Source organism: Ostrea edulis, chromosome 4 (assembly GCF_947568905.1).
Source record: "Ostrea edulis chromosome 4, xbOstEdul1.1, whole genome shotgun sequence".
Taxonomy (NCBI): Eukaryota; Metazoa; Mollusca; class Bivalvia; order Ostreida; family Ostreidae; genus Ostrea; species Ostrea edulis.
In genome coordinates this window covers 40,162,869-40,187,844 of record NC_079167.1, presented here as the reverse complement: position 1 = coordinate 40,187,844, position 24,976 = coordinate 40,162,869, and the positions used below count along the sequence as shown (strand labels likewise).

General features: G+C 35.4%; 1 protein-coding gene across 1 annotated transcript in view; it reads left to right on the top strand.

Annotated features, from left to right (window-relative positions):
• The first annotated feature begins 8,770 nt into the window (after nt 1–8,770).
• The window catches only part of LOC125671167 (zinc phosphodiesterase ELAC protein 2-like), a 41,431-nt gene continuing 25,225 nt past the window's right edge, over nt 8,771–24,976 (top strand). Inside the window, exons 1-8 of the mRNA XM_048906690.2 lie at nt 8,771–9,104; nt 11,365–11,433; nt 15,419–15,492; nt 16,630–16,712; nt 18,243–18,300; nt 21,298–21,369; nt 21,568–21,614; nt 21,797–21,867. Of these exons, the coding sequence (XP_048762647.2) occupies nt 8,920–9,104; nt 11,365–11,433; nt 15,419–15,492; nt 16,630–16,712; nt 18,243–18,300; nt 21,298–21,369; nt 21,568–21,614; nt 21,797–21,867 (659 nt within the window). The 5' untranslated portion in view covers nt 8,771–8,919. The remainder of the gene's footprint in view (nt 9,105–11,364; nt 11,434–15,418; nt 15,493–16,629; nt 16,713–18,242; nt 18,301–21,297; nt 21,370–21,567; nt 21,615–21,796; nt 21,868–24,976) is intronic.

Below are 24,976 nucleotides of genomic sequence, written 5' to 3'. Positions count from 1 at the left end.
ACTTAACAGGAATGCTATCAATTTGTATTTCTAAATTCAAATTTGGATTCATGTTATTGTATAATTATCAGACGTAGATCTGTCACTCTTGATTTTAAAACGAATCCTGTTTTAAAGTGCATTCCGATTTACTCCCAGTAATTCATTTTTTTAAAAATAAAATGAAATATTACAGATACAAACTATATAAAAGATAATTTGAATTATCATCACCTGTTAGAAATGTTGACGCACAATTGTATAAACAATTTCCATCGCCTCGGATTTTAATAACTCTACGGTCATTCTCTCTCTCTCTCTCTCTCTCTCTCTCTCTCTCTCTCTCTCTCTCTCTCTCTCACTCACTCTCTCTCTCTCTCTCTTTTTAGTGAATCCAAAGGAGGGGAGGGTTGCAACCCCCGTAACCACCCTCTAGATCCACCACTGCAGTAAGTCTAGAGATAACTATATATTTGGGGTGTTGCTAAAACCGGAAAATATTTTATGTAAGAACATCAGGATGAGGTCATCATTTTGTAAAATCAAAAGGCTGATGAACAAGGGAAGCAAAGTTACGAAAAGAACGGGAAGACATATACCCAGAATCCACCGTTTTATATACTTTATACAAATACATGCATGTGTATTTTAAAAATCATCATACTTTATCATGAAAAAATATTAAGCAAACGCCTGTGCTTACCACCCCCTTTTCCCAGCTTTGTCATTTTCTGACCCGCCCATCTCCCATCTCCCACCGATTGTGACAGTATGTTGTAAAAAGAAGAAAAACCCCATATAAAATGAAAAAAGATTTGAATTATAATTTAACCTTTTAAATTTTATTACTTTTTACTGGCTGTCACCATAAGAAACGATTTTATAAACCTAACCAATGGATGAGAGGGTTTTACCACCACCTCTACCCCCTGAAAGCAACATTGAAAATATAATATAATTTTTTCAACAATCCGAAATCGAACTTGCTATTAATCGAACTTTATATTTTGAAGATGGTATTGGACTTGAATTTGACTTTAATTATACACCTAATATAATGTGATGATATGTATCATATCTCTAAATCGAACGAGTCTGATGTGTATAAAAGGTTGGCTTCTTTTGGAATCGATTTATGTAAAGTGAAAGTTCGTACACGTACCGGTATCCTGCGGATAGGTGTTGAACCCGAAGAGATACAGCGGGGGGGGGGGGGGGGGGGGGGGGGGGGGGGGGGGGGACTGAAACAGAACCAGTGTATACTAAGGAGAAGTTTATGACCCTAGAATGAGGAATTCACAGATTTATTTCATAATATATGAAATAGCTAAAAGGTTAATAGAGAATTTATGATGGAATTAAAAGGTCATCTCATTATCAATCTAAATGATAAGATATCAATCGTTAGATTAGAAATCAACAGGTAGAAGTTCTCGCATATTTAGTATTGGAGTGATGCGGTTACTTACCAGTCTCTGATAAATCAAACAACATGGTGACTTAATAAAATCACGAATTATCTTTGTTTTATACACACCACACTCCCGTTATGACCGTGTAGAGATTGATCATAAAGCCCGTAAACAATGTAAGTATACACTGTATCATGTGTAAATACAGGTGTGTGAAAGACGTTTTGCCACGTGAGGGGGAGAGGGGGGGGGGCATTTAAACCCTGATTGTTCCTTCCATATTTTCTACTCTCTGTCTCTGCTCACTGCATGACACCTCACCTCTATCAATGCTCAAATTTCAAGATTCTTGTCAAACTCTTTGAAAACCTTTATACAAACGTAGCTTGATTAATTTATGGCGCTGAATTTTAAGATAAAATTGTTTTATTATTTATTATCATTTTATATAGCGCTTTATCTAATTAAGACAATTACTCTAAATCGCTTTACATGTAACACAATAAAAACAAACGAAAACAAAGAACAATAAATCCATAGAAATAGGCATCAAATAATTCTAAAACCGAGGTAACACAATAAAAACAAACTAAAATCAAAGAACAGTAAATACACAGAAAAGGGCATAAAATAATATTACAAATGAGGTTTTTTTTAAAAATTACTTTTTATTTTTTAATTTTTTTAATTTTTTTTTTTAAATAACTGTTTATATAAATACCTAATTACAGGGTTAAATGCAAGTTTAAAAGATACGTTTTAAGTTTGATTTTTAAAACAGGTAATGGACTCTCGACACGAAGATCTAATGGGAGGCAGTTCCACAGAGTTGATGAAGAAACATTAAACCGTCTTTCGCCATACAGTTTAGTACGAGCGCGTGGCTTTAGAAGGCATAACGAATCCGCAGAACGAAGTGTTCGCTGTGAACGGTAGACTTGAACTAGTTCCTGGATATTTGCTGGAGCTAATCCATGTAGATAAGTATACAATAGGATTTTATATTTCGTTCGATATGTCTCAGGTAACCAGTGAAGCGATATGAGAATTGGTGCAATATGGTCATGTTTCTGTGAACGTGTTACTAGCTTGGCAGCAGTGTTTTGAACTGTCTGTAACTTCTGCAAGGATACTGAATTAACAGTATAAAGAAGTGCATTTCCATAATCAAGACGGGATGTAATCAGTGATCTAACAAGTGTCCTGCACGCATCCTCCGTTATAAGAAATATAATTCTACCGATATTACGAATTTGGAAATAACATGATTTAGTCAATGCACTTATTTGACACTCCATGCTAAATGTGCTGTCGAAAAACATTCCAAGATTTTTGACACATGAAGCATGAGTGAGACAGATCCACCGAAAGCCAGTTGATATCCTGAGCATTTGCTAGCTTTACATTTTGGTGTAAAGATGATAAGTTCTGTCTTTCCCTGATTCAGCTTGAGTACATTGTTTTGCATCCAGTTGTCAATATCAGAAAGACACCATTAAAGTTTGTCTGCAATGTTATCCCAGCTTCATTAGGATTTATAATCAGGTATACCTGAGTATCGTCCGCGTAGCAATGATAACATGTTATGCCTCCGGCAAATTTCTCCCGTTGGTTTTGAGAATATACAATATGATTCAGATTCTTTATTTTCCGTGAGCCACAGGCTCATTGGATATCATATACATAAATACAATTATAAAACAAACAAAAATGGCATTATGGAGAGTGAGTAGACAACAATGTTACAACGATGTACAATTTAGATTAAACAAATGAGAGCACACCATATAAGAGCTCCGTAGCTTAGTTGTATACTGTAAAAACATTCCAACATTAATCAGTTCTTTAGTATTTTTAACACTGAGTATAAGTTTAATCAGTTTGTAAACACTGGGTTTTGTATAATAGAATTTCTTAACATATTTTTTTATCAAGTCATCATATAGAGGGCATTTTAAAATAAAGTGGAACTCATCCCCTACATCATTTAGCTCACAAACAGTACATAACCGTCGTTCTCTGTCAATATTATTATGTCTTCCAACTTCAACATTCAGTTTATAAAATGAAGTTCTAAAGCGAGTAATAAAAGATTTGTGCACAGAGTCAATGGGTTTAGTCAAGTAAAACTGTAAACAAAAGTTACCAATCAAATGTGGATATAAATAACCTTTTGGTGAATCTGAAATGTTTTCTAAAATTGTTTGTTTGTAAACATCAATCAGACGGGGTCCTAATACAGAACCCTGTGGAACACCAAAGTGGAGTAGGAACTCTTTGGGTACTGTAGATCCAACAGTAATTTGTTGATTTCGACCAGAGAGATAAGACTTGATGCATGGCAGAGCCGACCCCGTGATACCAAAAGCATACTCCATACGCCTGATCAGAATGTTATGGTGTATGACGTCGAATGCGGCTGAAAGATCAAGCATCACGAGTGCTACACATGAATTCCGTCCAGAGGTAATATCACGATGAACCCGTAATAGAGCCGCTTCTGTGGAGTGACAATTGCGGTAGGCAGATTGCACCGGGTCGTGAAGCTCATGATCGTTCAGATGTTTTTTCATGTCGAGCTGCCACTGCTTTTTCCAGTATTTGGTCTGTAATTTTTGTTAATTCATTCTTGTCAAGTCCTTGGCGCTTAATTAATGGTCGTACATGTACTATATCTTTTTTTGAAATCCAAATGGCACGTTCGATTCCAAGAAAGATTTGTTAACAATTTCAGTAATGATTGGTAAAACACACCCCAAACATTGTTTTAAAACTTTCGTGGATATCGGGTCTAATTTGCATTAGGGGGCGTAAAGTTATCTCCTTTGATTTTTTAGGTGCATGGATATCGATGGTGGCTTGTAGGACAGCATTATAACACATAGTAAGTTTTTTCAACGGACGTATCTTCCTTTATGAACCTTGAAAACTTCAGGTCGTTTTTGAATTTGTTGATGTCAATGTCACGTAGTTTCCGGATAATTATGGTTTTCCTCTCCCTTGAAGTTTTGGTGAGACGCAGCAAAGAACGAATTGCAAGATGGTTCCCAATAATGTTGCCATAGTTGTAATGTTACCGCTTGTGAACAAATTCTAAAACTTATGAAAATAAGGCATATTTTTCACATTTTTAGTGTAAACTTTACAATATTATAATTATTACAATTCTTAAATTTCCGTTCCGCATTTAAGTAACACCCATATGTTCACGGTGTATTAGTATGTCTTGTAAACCAACAATATCCATATGTATACATACATTTGTCTTTAGAATAAAAATACTAAAACATGTAATTTTGCCCCAATAGGCGGATCCAACGCCGGTGACACCCCCCCCCCCTCGTTAGTATGTTTCCCCATACCTACCTGTAACCCCTCGTTCTATATCTATAAGTGACACTTCTAGGAGAGTTCTACGTGTATGTGACACTTCTAGGAGAGTTCTACTTGTATGTGACACTTCTAGGAGAGTTCTACGTGTATGTGACACTTCTAGGAGAGTTCTACGCGTATGTGACACTTCTAGGAGAGTTCTACTTGTATGTGACACTTCTAGGAGAGTTCTACGTGTATGTGACACTTCTAGGAGAGTTCTACGTGTATGTGACACTTCTAGGAGAGTTCTACGTGTATGTGACACTTCTAGGAGAGTTCTACTTGTATGTGACACTTCTAGGAGAGTTCTACTTGTATGTGGCACTTCTAGGAGAGCTCTACAGGTATTGCAAAAGCCTAAACATAAATGAACAAGTGAAGATAATGAACAGTGGTCAATCTCATATTCCCATAAAGAATACAAAACAAAGAAAAGGGCAAACACGGACCCCTGGACACACCAGAGGTAGGATCAGGTTCCAAGGAGAAATAAACATCCCCTGTTTACAGGTAACATCAATCGTGAGCCCTATCTGTTTATCAGGTAAACGAGGTAATCTACAGGGGACGGAAAGGGCAACAACACCAAGAGAAGATAAACCTTTAATAATTCCAATGACAACGTGTAGTCATCAGAATTATATAGTCAAAATTAGTAAAGAAAGGTCAAACAATGGGTATGAAACACGTCAGACAGCATGCAACCCAGTTAGCATGCGACGACAGAATTTACGAAATGCTGACTTTAAACGAGACTGTTGAAACCCTTGTAACAATTTTGAAGGATTTAAATCAACATAAATGTTTATTTTTAAATAATGATGAAAGTGAAGTAGATAAAGTTCACATGACTGGTGGATCACTAGACATGTATTTATTCCGAGACGAGGTCTTTCATGCAAATACCATCAAGAATAATTATTAGCTTCACGAAAAATGGAAGAGAATATCGTTAATCATAAACATGGACGAAGACCAAATAAAGGCGTTAAACCTGGCCAAAGAGACCATAATTCCACTATAATTGGCAAAGCCGGTTGTGGAAAGACTTGCATATTCATAAATATGATTGAAACCTCCAGAGTTTTTTTTATTCATTTTCACTTTCCTTGGTATTTTCTGACACTCAGGACATCAAAGAGAAATCCCCCTATATTTCATGCTATATAAGCCTAAACTTATCCGGTCGTGTGTACGCAATAAACTAGCGTCTTTTTACTATCATCGGTATTCTCTTACCTTTTCGTGCAGCTAGGGGTATTCGGAAACCTCGTCTCTTTTTTTTTTTTTCGTTTTGAAAATAGTGGGCCGCGACAGAAATATATCAACATCACACCATCCATTCGTTGTGGGTGGTGAGGTTAAAACATTGCAATTAGACGGCATGAAGAAATTATTGCGCACAAATTAGCAATACATTTAATCCAAGAATCATCATAGATTTAGAATAACTTTTTTTTCATTTGGTAGTTGTTCTTTTGATAGAATTTTTCAGCGAAGTGCAGACCCCCCCCCCCCCCCCAAATAATAGTAGCTAATTTTGTAGATTGAATAGTAGCTATTTTACTGTCATTTGTTGATGCTTACGAAGTTATGTACGTCGTGATTTTCCTAGCTGGTTTACACAGAGCTCTAGGAATCGAATTTCAAATTTTAAGTAAGATCATACACAATTTTAGAATTAAGTACAAGTTCTTGTAATGAGGAATGGTTTAATTGTGTAAGTCATGTTAATCGTTAAAAGGAGTTAGGGAAAAAATAAAAAATTAACATAAACCCAAGAATTAATAAGTTATGTATGGAGTTTTTCAAATATGTTCTTGTGCTAGAATATTAATGTAGTGACATATTTTGACAAAAATTAGCAATCTTAAGAGTATATATATATAATTATTGATATGTTGAAATAATAAAATACGACCCAGACAAGTACCAGTGTGTATATGTATAGGTAGACATAAATAATTGCGCGTTGATTGTTATAGAGACACAAAGTACGTTTATGCGTAAGTTTAGGAATTTTGAGTGTACTTCTTTATTTTGTTTTTTATTTTGGAATAATTCTCAATCCCAGAAGCATCTGGTGCAAATCTACATAAAATCAACTCCCATCAATACTTTCAGTACTTTGATCTAAAAATGTGTGGGGTGAATGATTAATCTTATTTCATATTTTCATAAAGAGAAATTGTATTTAACTTTCTACCAAGAGATTTTTATGAAAATATATTTTCGTTTAAAAATAATGTAATAAAACATGCTCTTCCCATAGACTTCGATGTTAAATTCTAGGTGAAATAAATCAAGCCGTAAACAAAATTTTGAAAATTTCTCTGGTGGATTATCTTTATTTGATGAAGCCTTTAAAATCAGTAAGGTGAAACATGAATTCGTCACCCTCAGACCAGTGTGGAGAAATAACAACCTTAGTATACACACCAAGGTTAGGCTGTTCAACACCAATGTCAAGTCCGTGTTGCTGTATGGTCCGTGTTGCTGTGTTGCTCGGAGACCTGGAGACTCACAAAGAGCCTGGATAGCAAGTTACAAGTCTCCATCAACACCTGTCTTAGCCACATCCTACACATCAGATGGCCAGAGCGGTGTTCTAATGAGGAACTCATCAAGAGCAGGAAGTGGAGTTGGGTTGGACACGCCCTGCGCAGAGGACCAAACATCCCATGTCACACCTTGGACTGGAACCCACAGGGAAAGCGAAAGAGGGGACGACCAGCCACCACCTGGAGAAGAACTCTACAGACAGAGCTCAGGAACATCAACATGACCTGGGGTGAAGCCAAGAGAACAGCCCAAGATAGAGAAAGATGGAGAACAGCAGTGTAGGCCCTATGTTCCGAACGGAACGAAAAAGACCAAGTAAGTAAGTCAAAATGATGCCATGAATGACTACAAAAATCCCACTACCCTTTTATTGGATATGAAATATAGCCATTATACACTGAATACCTTAAAGAGTACTGTTTGATAGTAAATCGATCTCAAGCGACATAATTGCCTATAGCCTGAATCAATTTAGAAATTGATTATACGTACATCATGCTCTCGTGTATCGAATCAGTTGAGACATAAACACCAGGCGGGTGATAATGGAATATTGTTAAAAATAAATACATGGGAAGTTGAAGATGGAGAAGCTGAAATAAATTGTGTTTGTTATAAAGTTGAGCTGTTAGTTCACCGTTAACATCTATGTTCAATGAAATATTCAAATATGAAGCAAATATGGAAGACTGTGGTGTCTGTCATTTCAAGTTCACTAAAATTTTGAATGAAATTGAATATTGTCTGAACAATAAAATGCTTTCTTTGTTGTTTCATCGAACGATGAAGGTAGCTAGCATTGCATAAAAAATTCATAACCCGCATTTAAACGTTTTCTTTGTTGTTACAAATGGAAACAATAAAGTCGATTGTGAATTTCGTCTTAATTTTGAAAGGGAACTTGGAGTATAAGTTGGATTACCAAATTAGAAACATACAAATGTATGTACATATAAAGGGGTGTCATGGAGTATCACATCCTTATCTTTTTATGAAAAGTTAAATGAAAGCGGCTATTGAGGGGAAAATGTCGATATCGCAGATAGTTTTTTTTTTTTTACACAATATCTGAGCAAACTTTTGTGTAAATAGTATAATAGTGCTTCGATACACAACTTTGCTCAGTTTGCGTCAAAACTCTGTGGTCCCACTGGTCCCGGAGTTTTCACAAAGGGGAAAATATGATCAATCAACAATGTCATCAGCAAAGGCCAAATCTGTCAGAATGCAGACATGAGATGCCATATCTTAATTAAAGAGAAATGGGGCTTAAATATTCTGATATATTCTTTTTTATTTTTTGTCGAATAAAAAAATCTGGGACCGGAGCGAAAACCGGGTTTTGGTCACGGGACCGAGACCGAAGTTCAATCAAGACCGGGTTTTACTCGGTACTTATCTCGTTATACCAGTACCTTTACTAGGGTATGTAATAATAAATCGGGATCGAAGTTCTGATTACCATGCTTTGCTCAGAAGCTAGATTCTATTCTAAGATAGACTGAGGACATTTGCCTTGCTACCTATTATGTATATATACTTACGAAATTTTATTAGTGTATATTTACGGTCAAGCTGAAACTCTCTCATTATGTTTCGGGTTTTTCAATTCTGTGAAACTTGTACGAGACTTTGGAATGGTGCAAATATGATGTCAGTTCGACTTGCCTCTGGTGACGTTCCCCGTTCATTCCGTGTTGCTGTGCTGAGCAATGGCGGTAAAGGAACAAGTAAAAGTCTAGCTGTTATCGCTGATAGACAATCAAAATTCTCCAAGTAAGATATTAGGCCAAAGATATTTTCCAATTTTGATTTTTCACCCCACTTGTGGAGTAAGAATTACCGACAGTTAGGGTCCGCGACGTTTCGTGTGCGCGACTGTTCGGCACCTGATGCAACGTTTCGGGAGTTCAGTGACAACGGAGTTTTTTAAAGACAGTTCGGGAGTTGATTATTGAAATTAATATGTTTTACGGCGTGACCGTGTTTGAGGGCGAAGCAAACAAATTTTGGCATTAGTATCTATATCCAAAACAGAACAAAAACAACGCGAAGTTAGCACGAGGACGGAGCTGTATCAAAGTATCCTAATTTTGGATATTTGATCCGCCTATATATTGAACGCGGGAAATATAACACAATTGATGTAAACAGTACATTGCGACGTCATGTTCAGTGTCGTTATTTAGCAAATTTACAAACATAGCATTTGAACCACAACAACAAACATGGCGTTAATCGTGGAGTGATTATATGTGATTAAAAAAGTAAGATTTACATGCTTTTACGAATTTTATGTAACATCTCAGAACGACGTGAACTAGGGTAGACGAGATTCAAAATGGAGAAATACATGTCCATGTGCTAATATTCGAATCGACGCCATTAGTACCAAAATTTTCAAGTTCCATAGGTATGGTTTAATTTTTCATTATTTTCCTGTATTTTCCTTTTAAACATGTATATACGTGTTACCTATAGGGAGAGCTCCGCTCTCACGGCCCCTTGGGCCGTGAGAGGGCTTTGCCCTCTATTAAAAAAGTAAGAGTTCACGTACTTGGAGGGATGCACAACGGTTCGGGAGTTGTCATATGTCGCGCATCCGAACTGTTCATTAGTCTGACTGTTGATAGGTCTAATTCACTTGAAGTAACAAAATGCACAAATATTTCTTTTGGTTGTGTTATAATATAGCAGAGTTATTTTGTTATTCAATACACCAGAGGAATTTCGTGCTATGAAAGTTTCTGACATAATGGGATAAATGTTTACCGTTTTCAGCAGACAGTGTCTGTAACCTTTGCAAAAATGCTTATTATCAGCATGTAAAAAATAAATTTCAAATGAGAATATCAGCAAACAACTTAGGTTTTGTTTCCTTCAAGCTGTCTACTCTATAGAAAAATACTTTTTGGACGAAATAAAGACATTTTTACCCTCAAGTGCAACATTGAAATATTGTTTCCTTGATTGTGTTTCACCCCTTATATGTATAGAGTTTCAACACTCAGAATTAATTCGTAAATACACAAAAATATCAAAATAGCACTGAAAGTAACGTTTGTCATGAATCTTGAATCAATCCTGCATACATTCTGAAAAGTTCACAATGATTACGCTAAAATTAAATTTTTAAAAAAGGAAGTTTTAAATAGGCCTTTAAATGAAATTCAAAAGACAGGAACTACTTTTTGATCCTTGAGTGTATAGTGAAAATTGAAATTGATCAGGTCGGATAGATATGCAGTACTACAGTACATGTAATTATATTACAGAAAAAAATAAAGGTTTGGAAATGGTTGAAATAGTAAATCTAAGATGATTTCTGGGCATATTTGGACTTTCTGCTGTCTTACTCTGAGAAGACTGACATGACAGGAGATTAAGGGGACGTCAATCTTAACTATGGTGCTCCTAATTATCACCTTCCCATTGAGAGGGAAGCCAATTTTCAATAACAGTGCTCTTATAATTATCACTTGCACTCTCCCTTTGGGTAATCATTGATGTTATAAGAATTAAATTATGAGATGTAACATACATGTAATTTAAAACATCAAAATTAAGTATACATGTCAATTTTAAAACCGAGAAATAACACTAATCTAAATATCAAGTTTATTTACCAGCTCCTGAACTGTCGTGCCCGAATTGTCGCGCACCCAAACTGTCGTCACCGAACTCCCAAATCGTTGTTGCCAAACTCCCGAACTGTCATATATGCCAAGTCCTGAACTGTCGCGATCCCGAAACGTTGCGCATCCGTGGAGTAACGAGGGTACACATGACTTCCAAACATACATTTTCGTCTAAGTTAGATAATTTCCATTCTAATGTTCAACGGGCCACCTTTTTCATAGTTTTGACAATTATGAAAAAGGTTGCCGGTTTTCTTTAAATTCTAAATGACTATGCACATTTGGGGCGATTTCAAGGTCACAATGTAATATAAAGATTTTAATTCTGCACACATGTTGCAGATTTCAAGTAAAATCCTGAACACGTTTATTATATTCAAAAATATTTTCTTTTTTAGATATGCAGACAGATTTCTCATTAATTACAGTGATTCAGCTCAAAGAAATTGGCAAAAACTATGTACAGGGTAAGGAACATTAAATGTTGTGAAATGCACTCCAATACAACAGCTTTTTGTTTGGCAGCATTTTTATCTGAACAACCATCACATTTTTAGTTCACTTGAGCTTTTCTGATCACCTGTTGTCTGTCCATCTCTCTGTAAACTTTTCATATTTTCAACTTCTTCTCCAGAACCAACGGGTGAAGGGGATTCAAGTTTGTTCAAATGAAGGACCATGTCCCCGGGGTTTCAAAGGGGAGATAATGACGAAAATGCAAAAATAGGGTGGGGTCATTTAAAAATCTTCTCAAAAACCACTGAGCCAGAAAAGCTGAAATTTACATGAAAACCTCTCGACATGATGAAGATTCAAGTTTGTTAAAATCATGGCCCCTGGGGTTAGGATGGGGCCATATAAGGAGATCACAGTTTTACATACAGATATATAGGGAAAATCTTTAAAAGTCTTGTTCTCAGGAACCACTGGGCAATAAAAGTGGAGATATACCTGAAAGCTTCCTGGTATAAAGAACGTTCAAATTTGTTCAGATCATGGCCTCCGGAGGTAGGGTGGGGCTACAATAGGGGATCAAAGTTTTACCTGTTGATATATAGGAAAGTCAACTTCTCCAGAACTAATGGGCCAATTTCAACCAAACTTGGTACAAATTATCTTTGGATGATGGGGAATCAAATTTGTTCAAATGAAGGGTCATTTCCCCTTCAAAGGGGAGATAATCACAAAAATGTAAAAATAGGGTGGGGTGATCTAAACAGACACTACAGCTTATTTTCCATATTTTAATGAAGTGTTTTTTAAAACACATATTTATAAAATGATAAAAATCATATCGATACAATTACTGACAGTTTTGAACAATTTGGATGCATCAATTTGCTCTCAACTGCACTTTGAAGATCATCTGGAGTTCAAAGGTTTCTTCATGGTGACTCAGACTTTTGAATGCTTATTTACATCACCTGATTTTGAATGACAGCAAAGGTGTTGTGTAAAAAAATTATTGAAATACCATTTAGGGGGTTCACACTCGCCTTTTAAGTATGAAATTATTCCATGCTTCTTATAATCAATTAATTATAAATCATAATCTTAACAGAAACTAGGGCTGGGACGATTCAGGGTTAGCTCGATTCGGTTCGGTTTCAATTCAGAACAGCACGGTTCGGTTATTTTCGATTCGGTTTATGTTAGGTCCAATTTATCTAATGACAGCACAAATATTGACAATTGTAATGAGTAGCATATTTGATTTGATTTTATTCAAGTTATATAACTATATGTTGTCATTTGTAAACATCATATCTATAAAGGCATTTTATAACTTTGATAGAAAAAAGAAAACACTGACAGTCTATCAAAATTTGTTATATTAATGTGCTGCATAAGTTTTGGATTATTAAACAAATCTTCTATAGTGAATCTAAAATGTATATGATATTGTTTTCATTGATATGTAAAAATTAAACAATTTTATCAATTGAAAGTCTTTGAAAAATCTCTCCTTTATTGATTTACTTCTCTCCTATTAACTGTCAAATCTGTGTCATTACCTACGATGTTCATTTCACTCCACCACTGACAGAAATGCTATATGTCATGTAAAGATAAACTGCAATGATCTTATAGACCATATTCTGTTGGTATCTGAGTGGTGAAAATGCTAACTCTCAACACAGTAGTGATTTAAATCTCTGTTGCGTAAAAAACCACATGTTTTCCTTATCACTTGGATGCCATATTTGTTGTTTTGGTGTATGTAAAACCTAAACCGAACCGAAATCCGGAATTTGTAATCGGTGCATCGAATCGAATGTTATGAATCGTGGTGCACCGAAAATTTCGGTGCACCGCACAGCCCTAACAGAAACTCCTTCATGTTCCTATTGACCAATGTTTTTACAACTAACACATGTCATGTTCAGATAAAAATGGCACTTACTTTTAAAGCAGTGTCTTCGATAGTCCCATTGGCAGATTTAGAGGGGGCTAGGACCCCTTCCCTTTTTTCACCACAAATTGTTAGTAAAACTCCAGATTTGGCACCCAAAATGTCTTGATTACTTTGCCTAATATTTGACATTTACATCTCCCTTTCGAAAATCCTAGATCTGCCACTGAGTCTTGCGTACGTTTCTCCTAGCTCTTTGTTTTCCAATGATGACCATAAAACTTATAGGTGAACTAAAATTTACTTTGGGATAACACTGAGTTTTATCTCATTCTATTTTTACCCCTTTTCTCACAGAATCTGTCAAAATTCTGGATCTATCCACTACACTAGACTTTCTCTCACTGGACGACACGCTGCACTGTTTGTTGTCTATGCACATGCATCTAAAGACCGAAAGGAGGAGACTCAAATTTTTTTTGTATAGGCCATCAAAAAGTATAAATTTTTATGTTAAAACAAGAATTTTTAACTTTAGATAAGTGTTATTTTCGCAAAATTCATACATTCAACTATTGCAACAAAAATTGAGAAAGCGCTTGGAAAATTGTCATTTCATGATTTTTGTGCAAAATGAGCTGTAGTGTCTCATTAAGAACCACTAGGCCAGAAAAGGTGAAACTTACATGAAAGCTTGATATAGTGGAGATTCAAGTTTGTTTGAAATCTTGACCCCCAGGAGTAGGGTGGGGCCACAAAATAGGGGATCAAAGTTTTACATGCGAATATGTAAGGAAAATCTTTAAAAGTCTTCTTCCTATAAACCACTAGGCCATAAGAGTGGAGATTTACCTGAAAGCTTCCTGGTATAAAGTAGATTCAAATTTGTTCAGATCATTGCCGCCGGGGGTAGGATGGGGCCACAATAGGGGATCAAAGAAGAACCACCAAACCAGAAAAGTTTACATTTATATGAAAGCTTCCTGACATAGTGTAGATCCAAGTTTGTTAAAACTATGGTCCCCAAGGGTAGGGTGGGGCCACTATTGGGGATCATAGTTTTACATATAGGGAAAATCTGTAAAAGTCTTCTTCTCAAGAACCACTGGGCCAGAAAAGTTTATATTTACATGAAAGCTTCCTGATGTAATGCAGATTAAAGTTGTAAAAATCCTGGCCCGGGGGTAGGTTGGGGCCACAATAAGGGGTCAAAGTTTTATATACAAATCTATAGGGAAAATCTTTAAAAATCTTCTCAAGAACCATTGGGCCAGAGAAGTTTACATTTACATGAAAGCTTCATGGCATAGTGCAGATTCAAGTTTGTTAACATCATAGCCCCCGGGAGCAGGATGGAGCCACATATGGATCAAAGTTTTTAAATTTATATGTGATTATGTAGGGAAAATCTTTAATTTAATATAGGCTAAGGTGACTCAGGTGAGCGATGTGGCCTGTGGACATCTTGTTTATACTAATTATCCCATGTTTTCTGAAAATTGCTTTGAAAAAAATTTCCACCCCCTTCCCTTATTCATTTTCACTTTTGTGGATAGAAGGAGCTGTTGTTAGCGAAGTTGAAACAAAATGAATGTTTAAAAGGAACAGGTAGCCCTTTACCAAACTTGTAAATTTTGTGATTCTAGGGTGAGGCCAAAATGGTCAGTGATTGAATTTATCCTTTGTAAGACTTCTTTAATTTTGATGGTACTGTATAAAATCTAAACGAGCAGAAAGGGATGTAACAAAATAGTGGTTTCTGACTCTAGGGCGGGTCCAAAATCGTCATGATTACTGTATTAACATAATATCATGTGAAGTCTTTGAATAGTATGGGCACTTTCTGGGTCATCAAATCTTGTTTTATACTGCTGCTGAATATTAGATTTAGCATAGATATGTAGAACAGCAAAATTCTTAGGGCTAGTGATACTTTTAACAATACTCATGTAACTGATAAGGCCTGTGGACTTTTTGCATAGGAATGTATAGGAAATTTCTTTGGAATACTTTTTCTTAGGAATAACAAAGATTTCATCTGTCAAATTAATATGGAAGTATCATCTCTCTCCCTCTAACATTTGTATTTTCTTTTACAGTTTCGTAAAAGGACATATGGATTTACATGTCCTAACAACAAACAATTCATGTGAAAACACAGGTGGAATATGCAGTAAGTGACAAGTCATAATTATGCCCCCCCCCCCCCCCCCTTTCAAAGAAGAGAGGCATATTGCTTTGCACCTGTTGGTTGGTCGGTAGACCACATGTTGTCTGCTCAATATCTTGATACCCTTTCACTTCATTGTAATGATATTTCATATGCGGATTGGTTATGAGTAGAAGAGGACCCCTATTGCTTTTCAGGTCCAAAGGTCAAGGGCCAATCTACTCTGGATATAGGAAGACACTGTCTGCTCAATATCTTTAGAACCCTTTGCTTGACAGACTTCAAACTTGGTACACTGATACATCTTCAGGAGAAGATGACTCCTGTTGATTTTGAGGTCACATGGCCAAAGGTCAAGGGTCAAACTGGACATAGGAATATACTGTCTGCTCAATATCTTGAGAACCCTTTTATTGACAGACATCAAACTTGGTACATTGGTACATCTTCAGAAGAAAATGACCCGTATTAATTTTGAGGTCACGTGGTCAAGGGTCAAACTGGACATAGTAGTATATTGTCTCCTATATTTTAAGAATTATTTGCTTGATTGACACCAAACTTGGTACACTGGTACAGGATAAGGAGTGGATGACCCCTATTGATTTTTAGGTCACCTGGTCAATCCACTCCTGACATAGAAGATATTGTCTGTTCAATATTTTGAATTGGTGATACTACTATCAATTAAATGATGCATGTGTATAACCCTTTTCTATTTTGCGCTATGGGGGGCATATATGTTTTACAAACATTTCTTGTTAAAATTTTGTTTAGACCATTTCTCTGTAACTGTGCCAGATTAGAAGTCAGCACTTGACACAAGGGTTTAGGAGGTGTCACGATTTAAGACCAAGAATACAATGAGATGACGGTGAGAAAACTGAAGGTCACAAGAATGTAAAATCTAAAAATAAAATTGTTTAAAAATCTTTAGTTTTCTCATGAATATTCATGTCTTAAAAGTGTGAAATTAGGCATTTACCATATCTCATCAATGTTGAATTGTAAATTTACTTTTTCTGTGGATTTGATATTGTTCCATGATGTAGAAAAGTCCTATTGATTTAGAAAAGTCCTATTGATGTAGAAAAGTCCTATTGATTTGCTACTCTGAAGTTTATTTCATTTCTTTTGCAGTGCTAGCAACAGATTATAATTGGAAAAATTATCCATGTCATGATGGCAGAACTCCATTGACTGTGTATTCCCCACCAGGATTAGTAAGTGAATTAGTAAAATAATGATGCTATTTCCAAAAGTTTCTATTGTGTATGCAAAAACAAAGGTGACCCAACTGCAAAAACTACCAGTAATACTGAAAACTGTATATAAAAAAAAAAGTTATGTAATACCATGTAGCAGAAGTAAAAGCCTCTTCTCTTGAAAATTACAACTGTATGTGTAGGTATATCAACTTCAATTTTAGATAAATTTAGGAATACATCACATGTAAAGAACATTGTAACAGGGGATCACCTCAAGTCTTAACAGGGAGTCACCTCAAGTCTTAACAGGGAGTCACCTTTTAACAGGGATCACCTTTTCCATGTCTGTTAACTTTTACATATTGGTATTACATATGAGAACAATATTAATGTAAGTAGTTGAGGGGGGGGGGGGGGGGGTAATGGATTCCGTGTATTGTCAGTATACTGGAATCACCTTGTCTGTCTGTTGTTAGATATAATTTGTCCAGAGTATGTCTTTAACACACATAATCAGATTTCATTTACATTTAAATCTTTGTGTATAAGTTATATGAATAATGAAGTAGTGCACTTGATATCTTGACTGAGATTTTTTAACATTTAAAGAAGTCATGAATATTTTTTTCCATTTTGAGGAGTGGGTGGTGTTATGTTATCATTGTCCAGAATATATCTTAAAAACCGTTTATTCTTCAATGAGCGTAAATTCACTATTTCCCACCTTCCAATGTGCCCTGTAGTGAGCGTAAATTCACTATTTCCCACCTTCCAATGTGCCCTGCAGGGGGTATTAGTTACGTTAGGACATGACCCATATATTTTTTAAAGAAATAAGCATGCTAAAAACTTTACTGGTATATGAAGTGGGGCAGTCACCAATCTAATTAAAATTAGATGTTTGATCCGCTCGCGTACTCGCATACATAACGTTATGTATGCGAGTACGCGAGCGGATCAAACATCTAATTTTAATTAGATTGGGCAGTCACAGAATAGATGAAATGGGAAGGGCTTATATATATGCTTTTTAGATAAAAAGGATGACATATAACTATCCACTGTTCACCATGACAACGTGATGGACCAGAAATTTATGTTGAATTTCTGTAGAATCTAGAATTTAAAAAAATATTTTCCTGAGGATTTCTTTCATCATCATTCTTATAGAGCTTTTTTTTTTTTTTTACCTAACTGTGCCTTAGAGATGATCATTTGGGACAAAGAGAACTCAGAGTTTTGAATGTTGAGGGATTTTGCAATGGGACACAGGCTCATATTTTCAACATTAGAAGGCTTTTGTTATCATGAAAATAATGTGCTAGCCCTACTTTCTAAACTACTTGTGAATTCTTGTTAATCCTTGGTCATGTTTCTTTTTTGATCTTTGTGATCTTTGACTATTCAAAAACCTCTTTGGAAATTGAAGCTATTTTGTTTTCATGTTTACAATATAACAGAGGAATTAGACCACAAATACATTCTTATACATTGCAATTCATGAATAAAAAACTGCTAATTCTAAATATTGCATTGATATTTTAGGTGGACATATTTAAGCATAGAACTGAAATTGTGAGGGGCATGATGAATGGACATATAAGTAAGTATGCATATTGTACAGCTTGTTAATGCACACATAGAGGATATTCAATGTTTTGTTGTTGGATATAGAATTTATTTCTTGAGATAGGATTTTTTATTTTTAGCTCTTCTGAGCTGAAGGCTCAAAGAGCTAATGCTATGGCCATTTGTGCGGTGTGCGTAAACTTTTTAGAAAAAGGGCTATAACTCAAGAACCCCTTGGTCAAATTTGTTACAGGGTATCATTGGCCCAAGGGCTTTCATACATACTAAATAGAGGGATGTGACCCTTTAACAAGGGGAGATAATCAGGAAAATACAAACAAAAGTAGTGGTTGCTGAAAAATCTTCTTCTCGAGAACCACTGGGCAGATTATCACCAAACTTACACATAAGGATGAGGATATGTTGTAGATTAAAAATTGTTCAAGGCATTACCCTGGGGCAAAGGGCGTGGTCTCAAGGTCACTTCAAAGTTGACCTAAATTTATATTTCCTTAAATCTTTGATAATTTAGTCATTATAAGGACTAGGATCATCAAATTTTGACAGTTGATGCATCTTAGGACCTTGTGTCAAGTTGTCTCAAAAGTAGGTCACGGTGACTTTTTGAATTTTGCAGGTATTTATTTTAAAATTAATTTTGATGCATATCTTGGACACTTTGAAGCCTATGATCATCAAAACTTGTCAGTTGGTGGATCATGGGACCTTGAAATGCGTCAACTGAAAAATAGGTCACCGTGACCTACTTTCTGAATTTTATGGCTTATCATTTATAGATATATTTTAAGTTGTTATTTCAAATACTGAGAAGTTTAGAATCATCAAATCTTGATGCATCTTGAGGCCATGGAACATATTTATAAAAAAGTAGGTCACAGTGACCTACTTTTTGAATTTTGCAGATATTCAAATTTCACATTTTCAATTTTAGATGCATATTTTGGGCACTGTAAAACCTAGGATCATCAAACTTTGTCAGTTGATGCGTCTTCAGTCTTCGGTTTGTGTCGACCAAAAAGTAGGTCACCGTGACCTACTTTTGGTATTTGACAGCTAAATTACTATATTTCAGACACTATTTGACCTACAATCATCAAACTTTGTCAGTTGATGCATCTTGAGTCTTCGGAGTATATCAACCAAAAAGTAGGTCACTGTGACCTACTTTTGGCATTTGACAGTTATATTTATATATTTCAGTCACTAATTGACCTACAATCATCAAACTTTGACAGTTGATGCATCTTGAGTCTACGGAGTGTGTCGACCAAAAAGTAGGTCACCTTGACCTACTTTTGGAATTTGACGGCTATATTTATGTAATTCAGATACTATTTGACCTACAGTCATCAAACTTTGTCAGTTGTTGGGTCTTGCATGTTTGAAGGGTGTTGACGAAAAAGTAGGTCACCTTGACCTACTTTTGGAATTTGACGGCTATATTTATATATTTCAGATACTATTTGACCTACAGTCATCAAACTTTGTCAGTTGATGGGTCTTGTATGTTCGGAGTTCGCTGACCAAAAAGTAGGTCACCATGACCTACGATTGGAATTTGACAGCTATATTTCAATATTCAGATACTAATTGGCTTAAAATCATCAAACTTTGTCAGTTGATATTTCTTGGGTTCTCAAAATGTGTAAACCAAAAAGTAGGTCACATTGACCTACTTTTTTTGAATTCTTAGGATTTAACTAAAGATTTAGAATACTAAGAGGCTAAGAATAGAAATGGTGGGGTTGTACAATTTATCAGAAGAGCGATTCTAGGCCCTTGGGCCTCTTGTATATTTTTGAAAATTTAAAAGATCCTGTCTTACACGTGAAATAAAGTTTATATCCAACAACAAAAGGAATGGATTTTCTGTTGTTATATTTTTGTCGGTGTTTCCTACAGCATTTTTAGCTGTTCCTATATAAACACTGATAAGATAGAAATCACCTGCACCATGCAAGAATTCACCAAGAAACATACCGACAAAGTGATAATTGCCATCTTGGTTCGTCATGCACTTTATGGATCAAATGAAAACACAACATGGAGTTTGCAACGAATCTTGTATCAGGGTTATATTGTGACCCTATGGAGCTAGGTTGGGGCCACAAAATGGGGTCAAAATATTTCATGGGAATAAAGATTGCAAAAAATGTTTTAAAAATCACAATAGCTGAACAACAGCAGAGCCAAGGTGACACATGTGAGTGATGTGGCCCATGGGTCTCTTGTTTGATTAAGTCTCTCTAGCAGCCAGTGATGTGGCCCAGGGGCCTCTTGTTTGATTAAGTCTCTCTAGCAGCCAGTGATGTGGCCCAGGGGCCTCTTGTTTGATTAAGTCTCTCTAGCAGCCAAGTACATTGTACTGTAGTTCTCTATGATTTGTTAATGGATGTACTACAAATTTGGTTGATCAAATCGAGAAGTCTTAAATCCCTTTATTAGCATACCAATGCTGATTTTAAATGGAATATTTTTATGAATTGAACAATTAGAAAATGGAACTTTTATTACAGTTAGGGCCGTCAAACAATTTCATATTTATTCCTAGTATTACTACACGATGTCATCCGTTTTTATTCAGTGTACTATACTAAACTCGATGTAAACCAGTTTAAATCTGTCGTGTATTAGAGGGTGGAAACTCTGTGTATGTATCACAGTGTAATTATATTTTCTCTTGTCAATTTCTGTTATCCAGAAAAATGTCACATGACATCACAATGACATGGGGAATCACTGTAGCCCCATGCAGTATTCATACATTTTTTTTTTTACAAATTAAATTTTTTTTATTTTCTAAAATAATCAAATTCTAAATGCATACAGAAAAATCTGGATTGTTTTAGCATAATACTACAAATAGTGGTGCATTACAGTGCAGCAGGTCTTAGAAGTTTTTTGTTGGGTCGCTGTTAGTTTTCCAGTAATATCTTCGAATATACAAGGTTGATCAAGTAAGTGTTACTTCCCATGGGCCTCTTTTAAAAATTTTCTTTTCTTATTTTAGGATTTACAAATTCTGTACAGATTGACAACACCATGTGTAAAGTTCGCAACATTGTCCTAAAGAAATCTGGCGGTATGTACAGACATACCCAAGCACACCATAATCATAGTAATCAGGTGTTTTCTTACAAACACTATAATTATGAGGGCATGTTTCCATTCAATACAAATTAAAAGAAACCGAAAAGCTAATTTCATTTGATAACGAGCTAATTCCAGTGAGGTCTGATCTGGGGTCATGGTGTAGTAAGAGGTTTGCTTTTGTTTGCAGATAAAAAGGAGTATTCCCCCACTGATGTTTACTCTTATGTATTTGAGGTATTTGCAGAATTTTATAAACCAGTTATTATTACCAAATATAATTACTCTTTTCCTGAGAAAATCGTTGAAAATGTAATGGAAAATGAATTTCACTTAAGTTTGATTTTCTTTCTCAGCCACTGAATAATGAATTTTAAAATCCTACTGAAGTAAATCTACATGAAAGCTTTTGTTGGTAGATGCCGGCTTATGATGAGACCAATCTTCGTGTACATAACAATGCAGTGAAGCAAGATGGAGAAGATAACAGGTACATACAGGGTATAATTGTGTCAGAATAACAAAATACTTATTTTTAACAGTCCACTTAAAGGGGCATGGACACGGTTTGGTAAAAAAAAAATACTTGGATATGAATTAGTAAGTTTTGAGACATCTAAACTTTTCATTTTCAAAACAAGACACAAGGCCTGTTTGTGTTTACATGTTGCACGACTCAGCTATCAATATGGCACCAGATTCAGAGAAAAAAGCTTTTACAATGAAAATGTTCAGTTCCTCATGTACCTCTTTGTGTTTGCTCCCGAGATTGATTTAGCAATAATCTATGTCTGAATACTGTTGACCTACTCTCTAGACGTCCTGGAGTTCTCACCTCCAGGCGTGGTTTACGTCGATCAAATGTTTACAGTCCTGTGAAATGCGTGTGCATTCGTCTCACTCGAGATATAGATTAACATTATGTTTACAAACACTATTTAGGGAGCTGGGTTTTATGTAAATACAAACTGTGTCTTGTGTAAAAGTATTTTTAATTCACTTATCTCTATTTCTATAACAAAAAATTGCCAATTTCAGTCGACCAAAAATGGTGTCCATGCCCCTCCTTTGAAAATCAGGGGGTCTGTCTACTTAAAACCTGTCTGTGTTTCTCCTTCATTTCTCCTGTGCAACTCTAACAGATTCACAGGATTCGACCGTAGCCTAGGATGGAATATGACTCGTAGTTAAGCATGTGGCTGTGAATTTGGGGTCTGGCTGCTTAGGTAGGGGATATTGGGCATGGTATAAAAATCTTGTTCATTCTTTTATACCTTAACCATGATATATTATATGATGTAGTGGTCATTGGTAATGTATAAATGGATATGATGTGTAGTGGTGCTTATGAGTTTTGAACTACCGTATATACTCGCCTATAAGTCGGATTTTTGGGAGTCAATCTTTGGTCCAAAACTCTATGTCCGACTTATAGGCGCGTCCTAAGAAGATTGGTATTTTTCTGGGCGGCGTAATGTAGTGTTTTTTAAACAACTCCGACGATTATCACGGACTACCACACAAATGATTATTGTTCATAAATACTAGACAAATTGTATTGTTTATGTATTTTAAAATTATGTATAAAGTACAAGTATTTACATATTTTTATCTAGATAAAAATTATTTACATACCGGTAACTAATACTTTCAATTCAACTAATCTATTTTTTATCGGTAAAATTGAATTACGAACCCGATTTATTATTGAAATATTCATATGTATACCGACTGAAATATATTTCATAAAAGATTGAATATTGTTAACAGATAATTTAGATTATCATTCTTGACTCTTAAAAACTCTATTGTTGATACAATGCAGTATACCGGAATCCCACAATAGCAGTTTTCGCGAGGCGTGTGCCACTAAGTAAACACGGTGGCGGGTATTGGTAATTAGGAGACCATAATTGCTTGGGTAAACAAGGGATCATTGTCCATAATAAATCAAGGGTTGCGTTTAAACCCCAAACAGATATGGCTTGGATATTGAGCACCTCATAATTATTAATTTCTCAAAATATTTTTTTGAAACATAGGTAAAAACACTATCTTTTTGTCAACCGATTCTGACAAAAAATAGTACCGACTTATAAGCGGGTCAATGGCAAATTCCTACAAAATAACCTTAAAAAATACAACCGACTTATAGGCGAGTATATACGGTAGGTTGATGTCCTTGGGATGGGGACAAAAATCATGTCCACATTGCAACTTCTTTACTCTAATGCATTCAGATGATTTGATGGTGGAATATGATAGGCTAGGATTTGTAATTTTGTACCTGTGCTTGAAATTCGGGTTTGGGCACCTTGGTTTGGTTTAAATGGTATAATATGAATGTATCATGCACCTGTTTAAGTGGTATAATGTGAATTTATCTCATGCACCTGTTGAAATGGTATAATGTTAATGTATCATGCACCTGTTAAGTGGTATAATGTGAATATATCATTCACCTGTTTAAAGGACACATCGCATGTTTTTAAACTTTTTAATTTTTTCAGTAAAATTAATTCATTTCATGCCTAAAACTACTTTACATGTGTTTTAAAGGAAACAGTTTGCGTAATTTTTGAGTTTGAAAGCGATGAAATTCAAATCTTGTGATATGCATATTTTCTTCGATATTTTACGCGCCATTATCTGTGACGTCATATGCGACCTCGAGCGAGAAGATTTGAAAACAGTTGTTAGCCATTTCATTAACAGATTAGATTTAATTGACAAACAAACAATTATCACATTAACGGCTTGTAAATAACACTGCATTAGGGTGTTTAGTGCCGTTTAAGGGTGTACTTGCTGTCAGTAGAGAGGCTTTGGACTGTGTTTTTTTCAATTTTCGAAGGAAGGTATGAGGGACAAGACGTGAATATTTTTTGTCGGCACAACGACTTTACCATAAAAAACCCAGTAGAATTTGTCCCTGTACTTTTTTAAACAAGCACTTGGACAAAGACATAGATAAACTGCGAGAAAATGGTTCTATCGAAGCTACCCACTGTTACATATAGGCCTACGGCTTATGCTTTCCGTTCTGCTCTCAAATTCAATACACACTCGCACCAACTGACCTTCACCTTGTAACACCATATAGGCAGAACTTCGCTAGCAGTGTCTACCAACTGGTAGTTTTAAAAAAGAAATTTGAAGATAAAATATAATTGAACTTTCAATTATAAATAATAAAATATGATATTTACCAACTTTGAATTGAATTATAATGCTTTCATTTTTTTTAAGGAACACGTACGTGTTTACAACAACGTACAGCACGCCGCGCTCCCACTTCCTAAGTAACAACGTGTAGATAACAAAAAAATAATGATTAATAATCTAAAAGTATTGGGATTTTCACCATAAGTTTGATAATTTTTATTATTTTTTTTCTTTCTCGAAATGCACCCGTGACAGTAGGCCTAGTTATCAATGATACATAATCGTATCATAATTTAGATCTAACTTCTCCAAAATAAATTTAATAATAATTGCACTGTTTATTTTCAAAAAGCAACAACGCTAATTACAGATCTATACAGAAATGACATTACCATATTGTGTTTAGACAGTGATCCCATGTAAACATTATTTAC